This window comes from Pteropus alecto, unplaced genomic scaffold (assembly GCF_000325575.1).
Source record: "Pteropus alecto unplaced genomic scaffold, ASM32557v1 scaffold61, whole genome shotgun sequence".
Lineage (NCBI taxonomy): Eukaryota > Metazoa > Chordata > Mammalia > Chiroptera > Pteropodidae > Pteropus > Pteropus alecto.
This window is the reverse complement of record NW_006434835.1, coordinates 11,189,895-11,196,470: the sequence shown is the minus strand read 5'-3', so window position 1 is coordinate 11,196,470 and position 6,576 is coordinate 11,189,895. Positions and strand designations below refer to the sequence as shown.

The window sequence follows — 6,576 nt, the reverse complement described above, 5'->3', positions numbered from 1 at the left end:
CTCTGCGGGAGATTCCCGCATCCGGCCGGCGATGCCGGGCGTCCTGAACCTTCCTGCCTGGTCCAGCATCGCACCTCCTCCAGCCGGTCCCCGGGCCCCAGATAGTCCTCGGCGGAGCCAGCAGCCCTCGCGCACGACTCTCTCCCCATTCCTGCCCCTGGCTGGGTTCTTGGGTGGGTCCCAGATCGCTGCGTGCTTCCCTGTCTTTCTTCCTGCACCTGTTGCTGATCCAGGTGACTTATATTCTTTGGACCATCTCGGATCGCCAGGCAAGAGAAAAATAATAACAAAAGGGTGTGTGGAAAGATAATGTGGACTGATAGTATGGATCCATAGCTCCGTGTTCCCCTCCCCCCTTTAAAAACCCATCAGGCGACACTCCCGTTGGATTGATTCCTCTGCAGTCGCTGCCCTTCTGTTGTGTGCACTTCTTTCTTTCCCAAATGGTAGGGCCCGGCGCTCTCCTTTTTAGGTCAGCGGGACTATGCCCATTTTCATAATAACTCATACTTCTGCGAGGCTGCCTGTTTTTCATTTGGGGGGTATTTTCTTCCCAACTGCTTCGTGACGTATTGAGAGTGGCTGTGGTTGCCTTTCAGATTGCCATTCCCAATAACGTGAAGCTGAAATGTGTATCTTGGAACAAGGACCAAGGATTCATAGCCTGTGGTGGTGAAGATGGATTACTGAAAGTTTTGAAATTAGAGACACAGACAGGTAAATGAGTGCAAGCCCTAATGTTTAAACTTGATGGAAAATTGGCTCATTCGTGTGAGAGCTCATGGTACTGTCAGGATGCAATTTCATTTTTTGTAAAAGGAAAAAAAACCCCACAAAGCCCAAACATTTCGTGATGTTTTTCTAGAGTATTTTTGCAATAAAGTTGAGAGAATATCGAAAGTAAACGTCAGATGGCTTTTGCTGAAGTATTGATGGAAAGTGACAAAGAATGAAGAATGAAAACTAAGTCACTATGTTGTCTGTTTTGTGTCTTTTTATTGTGTTATATTATTAAGAGTCTAATAAAAATGATTGCCAATCAGCATTTCAGTAAGGTCATGGAATCTTACATTTTGACAGATTCTTTATAGGCCTGTGTCATCCTGTTTGCTTGTCGGATGTGTTAATGATTATGCTCCCAGCTTTCAAGAACAGAAAATGTAATTAAAAAAAACATTTTTATTAATAAGTCTCTTGTGTTTACAGTTTACAGCTTGATTGCTCTTTTTCTAGTTCTCTGGAATCATAGCAAACAGTTTCCCCTGTGCTTAGCATTCCTAGTGCTGTTCTAGAGTGGAGATCTAGACAATCCCCAATTAAAATTGGAGCTCTAGATAAGGAGATTGCAGTTGGACTCTCAGCTCTGCCATGAGACTACTGAATGACATTCAGCGAGTTGCTTTAGTTCACTCTTTTGTACAATGAGAAGTTGAACTAAATTACATTTTGGATTCCTGACAAGCATTGCTTCTCAAACTGTATCAGGCATAAGAATCATCTAAGATGTTGTTAAAATGGATTTCTGGGCTCTGAGAATTTGCATTTCTAGTAGTACTGGTAATGCTGGTTCTCAGAGCACCCTTTGAGTAGCATTGCTTTACAGCTTTGAACGTGGTATTTATAACTATTTATCGAGCACTTCCTATGAATGGGGTGTTTAACCTTTACTATCTCATTTGACCTCACAATAATCTTGAGAGGTAGGTATTCCAGATAAGAAAACTGAGGTTCTGATCAGTTAACAACTTGCCCAAGGTCACACAGCCGGTAAAAATCCCAGAAACTAAGTTTGTCTCACTTTCAAGCCCTTGTTTTTAACCAGTACACACAAGTGCTCACGAACAGCCTAAGCAAAGAGAATAATTGTTTCAATGCGCTAGATTAATTATATGACATAAAAGGCAGGTTCGGAAGGTAGGTACTTATGAACTGATTAGATTTTGGCTTCTGATATTTAGTAATTTAATCTCCCAGTGTTTTAGTTTTCTTAACTGTCTTAAAATAATTTTCTCTGTTGCGTTTCTCAAATACGTATATGCACATATATATATGTTTATATACATTTTTTATTTTGCTTAACCTATGTAGCAAGTTTTAGCTACATTAAGAAAATGCATTTGTTATGTTTAACATTGCAGGCTTTTCAAGAAAAAAAAATTACTATTTTTCCTGCTCTGCATTTTGACAAAGTGGGCTTAGAATATAGTCTTTGAAATTAATGAGCAAGGTGGAAAATGGATTCTTGAGAGGTTTGGAAAATGGAGTAAATTATTTGTTTTGGAACTTAATAATGAGTGTAAATCATTTGCAAGAGATAAATATGAGCAATGTGGCTGGAAAATTCTAATGAGAGCAGTGTATTTAATAATCAGTGTGCTGCAGCAGATCCCTCCAGTAATAATCACCAGATGTTTTATGCCTCCTACATATCAAGCCCTGGGCTGTGGTAAAGAGGTGACATTGTAAGTGCTGTTTTGAAGCTTCTTTACAAGATAGCTAAGTTATTATCATTCATCAATATAGTACAACAATCCTCTACATCAATAAAATGTCTTCTACGGCATCATTTTCAATGACTGTTTAATATTCTGTTATATTGGTATATAATAATTTCCTTAACCAGTTCTAGTGTTGGACATTTAGATGTCTCCACATTTTTACTATTAAAACTGCAATTTCTGTGCGTCTGGATCTTTGCATGGACCTTTACTTACTTTCTAGGAGAAATCTCTAGAAATAGAATTCAGTGGATCAAAGGTCTTGCACATTTATAAAGGTTCTTAACCTACCCTCCAGAAAGTTTGCACGGCTCTGCCTTCTCAGTAACGGCATTCCAGGATCCTCTGCCTTGCCTTAGAAGGAAAGGAACTAGAACGAGATTTTCCTCACCTTTTTCTATCAGGTTAGGATGGGGAGGTGAGTAACCCTTTTTCTCCCATAGGCCAGCCTACCCACGTTTTGCTGGTGGCCGTCCCCGCTCACCTTCTCGGGGAACCTCATCACTAATTAATCTGCTGTCTCCCCTTTCAGCATCCGTCTTCTTTCTCTCTCCTTTCTCTCTCTCACCGGCGACTTTCATGTTCCAAATCTAATGGACAACTTTTTTGGGTTTTTATCAGCATTCGACCTTTCCTTCTGCTTTGAGCCATTTATGTTTCAAGAGAAAAGGAGAATTTAAATGTTTTAAATTATTGCTATATTTATACATATTACTTTCCCCACCCTTTCCTCTGTGGTAAGTTCTCAGTCTCTTTCCCAGATCCTCCTTCTCTTCTAACTGTTGGAATCCTGACAGCGGGGCCCTGGGCTCCCTCCTCATTTCACATGCTCTCTGAGCTCAGTCTTGTGTTCTCGTGCCACCTCTGGGGTGATGCTTCTTGAGTGGTGTCTCAGCCCAGTCCTGACTTTCAGACTCAGACGTCTCCACTGGAATCTTTCATAGGCATCTCATACTCACTGTGTTTCAAACTGAACTGATCTTCGTCCACATCTTCCTTCACTTCTCTTCATTTCAGTGAACATCTTAATTTTACCCATTTGCTCAAACTAGAATCCTCTTCTCTTCCCCCCTTGACATTAGCTTCCTCGGCTACCCTATTGCTTCTATCCAAAGTGTATCTGAATCTCTCCTTTCTCTGTCTCCCCTGCCACCTCTCCAGCAGCAGCCACTGTCATCCCTCACCCAGACAGCTTAGGAGAATCAGTTTCCCTCCCTCCATGGTCTCTTGCCTCCTTCTAGTCTATTCTTCACACTCCAGCCAGTATGATCTTTTTTTAAAAAAGGAACCCGATCGTGTCATTTGTCTGGTAAAAAGTCTCTAAAGGGAAGCTGGCCTTGGCCAGACTGGCTTGTGGTGAGGTTTGAGGGTAATAGCCCTGACTAGGGTTGAAATGGCATCTCTTGCTTTTCCTGCCACTGCTGTTGAGGCTTCCATCCACTCATTGAGAGGAGATATCTCCTTAAAGAAAACATTTGTATAAGGGAAAAAGTATTCTAGGACCATGCAAGCCAACCGTAGCCATCTGCACTGTCCTCCGGGAGCTGCAGGCAGAATGCCTCAGGCTTCCGGTGTGCCCGAGCAATGAGAGCCACAGGAGGAAGTCCTTGCTTTCTTCTAGAGATGTTCTTATCCAGACCAATTTCATATCTAAAGGATGTGCTGACAATCTACATACATCCTTGTACGTGGATGTGTACAGGGTCACCTGAAGTCATTCACACAGAGGAGCATGGCAGCCGGGTGATCCTGCCTGTTCTCAGTCTGGAGAACATGGTAGCAGCCCCTTCTCAGAATTCCAGTATCTCTTTCAAGTGTTGCAAAAATGTCTTCCATATATTTTGATCCTGATCATAAAAGTTTTTGTGTGGCATGTAACAAGAATGTCTAAGAGGCATGGCTAACAACTTTTATGGGTGCAAATAGAAGCTAACAACTTTTATGAAGGCAAAAAGCAAAGACTGGTATTTACGAATGTCAGTCAGGTTTTCTGAAGGTAAAGGTGCTCAAAGATGGTGTGCGCGTGGTTACTGGTATTCTTAGCAGGGTCTTCTGCTCTTATATCTTTCACTCTAAGTCACTTTATTGCAGTTTAATCTTTTTAAATCCTTTGGACTTTTTGAGCTTCCGGGAGATACTCTGGATTGTTGGAATCACTGATTTCATTCCGAAATTCCTCTTCATAGGTTTTAAGTGCCTAATTTGATTGGCGCCTTTTATCAAATCCAAGGGTAACTGGCATGTGCTTTTAGAAGAATTATGTCAGCATTATTAGACTTTTGTTCCCATGCCAGTTTGGTTTGTTACCTTATTGGCCATGGGAGTTTAGTAATGTAACTCAGTGGAGTGTGGGATATTAGCGGCTTTACTCTTCATCATTTAAAATTTTTGGCTCTTTTTGGAAATCAGAACTTTTAGATAGGTTTTGTAAATATTTTCTGTATGATCAAGTTATGGAGTTGCTGCCAGCAAGAGACACTGTTCAGATGTGGATAATATTTTTTCCAGTATGTAAAGAGGCATTTCAAAAACTTATTCTTCTCATCTGTCAGCATATATTTTGTGAAGAGTCCTGGACTTCATGATCTAACAGAGAAAATGTGTCTACAGTGCAGAACTGTGATTCAGTAGTTATAAACAAATGGAAAGATGAAACTATGTACTTCATTATACTTTCTAGTATATTACGTCCTGTAAACCACTTATCGCTAATTTTACTTGGTTACAGTGACCATTGTAAAGGCATTAAAATGGATTTTTATTCCTATAAGGTGTTTTCATCAAAGTTTTTAGACTACTGTAATAAGGTTTACGTGTGTAGCACAATTTTTAAAAGATTCAACAATGTTAAAAAAATAATGTTTAACCTAATGTGTTTGTCAACGGCATTTATTCTATTTTAATTGTTTGATAGATGATTGTGGTGTTATATATGTGTATTTATGTCTTGCCCAAGACAGCAACTGGATAATTAGAACTAGTAGTGTTAAAGGAACTCAGGCTATTTTTTCCTGATCTTGTTTTCAGAGTAAAGAATATTTTTTATAATATTTTACAATACATGTTATCTGCAAGTAGAATTTTTTTGGCATCGACTTTTTTAATTCTCATCTCACAAATTTTTAAGATTTTCATAAATTTGTATTTTTAAATGAAAGTTTTAAAATGCTATCTTTTAAACGCAACAGATTTTTCTAAGTGAAGATTAATTTACTGAGATGATGTATTTTAACATTGTATTATTATCTGTAGCATTATTAGCAATCAAGTGAAATAAATAACTTCAATAAAAAAACAATTTAAAGGCTTCCATTGCACTTTAGATAAAATCTAAAATTCTTTTCATTTTCTACAAAGACTTCATAATTTCCCTCATGCCCATCGCCCCTGCCTCATCTTAGATGATTCTGCTCTAATTTAACCACACGGGCTTCTTCCAGTTTGTCAGAGGCTCTGCACTTCCGCCCCCGGGCGCCTGCACTGGCTGTGTCCCAGCCTGGAATATTTCCTCCCTTTCCGACCCGGGCTTTCTTCTCCCATTTGTCCCTCAGTCTCAGCTTAAGTATCATTTCTTCAGAAAGCCTTTCCTGATTCTTCTTCTCTTCAGTCTGAGTTCATCCCCTCTTTTACTGTCTCTTGTTATGCCTTTACTTCTTCAGTTTATAACTACGCACCTCGCCCATATTTATGGTTTAACATCTTTATGTGGGGGGAGTGTGAGTGTGTAGTATCTGACCCCTCAGTGGACCACAGGCTCTCCGAAGGGAGAGGCCTCAACTATTTTGTTCATCATTTTATATCGAGAACCTGCCACAGTGCATAGCACAGTGTAGACTGTCAATAAATATTTGTTGAATGAATGAAGATAAGATTCTGAAAAATATAGTAAAAACCAGTTTTTAAAGTCTTTGCTTTTTGATCCCTTTTTATGCTTTATAGTTTTCAATCTATATGTAATAAATATTTCTGTTTGTGATCTTTTGGGAAGGAATAAGTAGTAATAATAATTACTAAATATTTACTATACTGGAGTAAACAATGCTCTTTTATACATTTTGCTTTATTTTGGAATAATATC

General features: G+C 39.3%; 1 protein-coding gene and 1 pseudogene across 5 annotated transcripts in view; both read left to right on the top strand.

The window, feature by feature from the left end:
• WDR35 (WD repeat domain 35) overlaps positions 1 to 6,576 on the top strand; it is a 59,716-nt gene that overhangs the window by 209 nt on the left and 52,931 nt on the right. For 4 of the 5 annotated variants that reach the window (XM_025045708.1, XM_025045707.1, XM_015588217.2 and 1 more), the window contains exon 2: positions 600 to 717. In XM_025045708.1, the coding sequence (XP_024901476.1) occupies positions 600 to 717 (118 nt within the window). Of the gene's footprint in view, positions 1 to 43; positions 174 to 599; positions 718 to 6,576 lie in introns of those variants that run through there. The other variant, XM_025045709.1, reaches the window with a different exon arrangement.
• Positions 2,909 to 5,083, top strand: LOC102892917 (annotated as a pseudogene).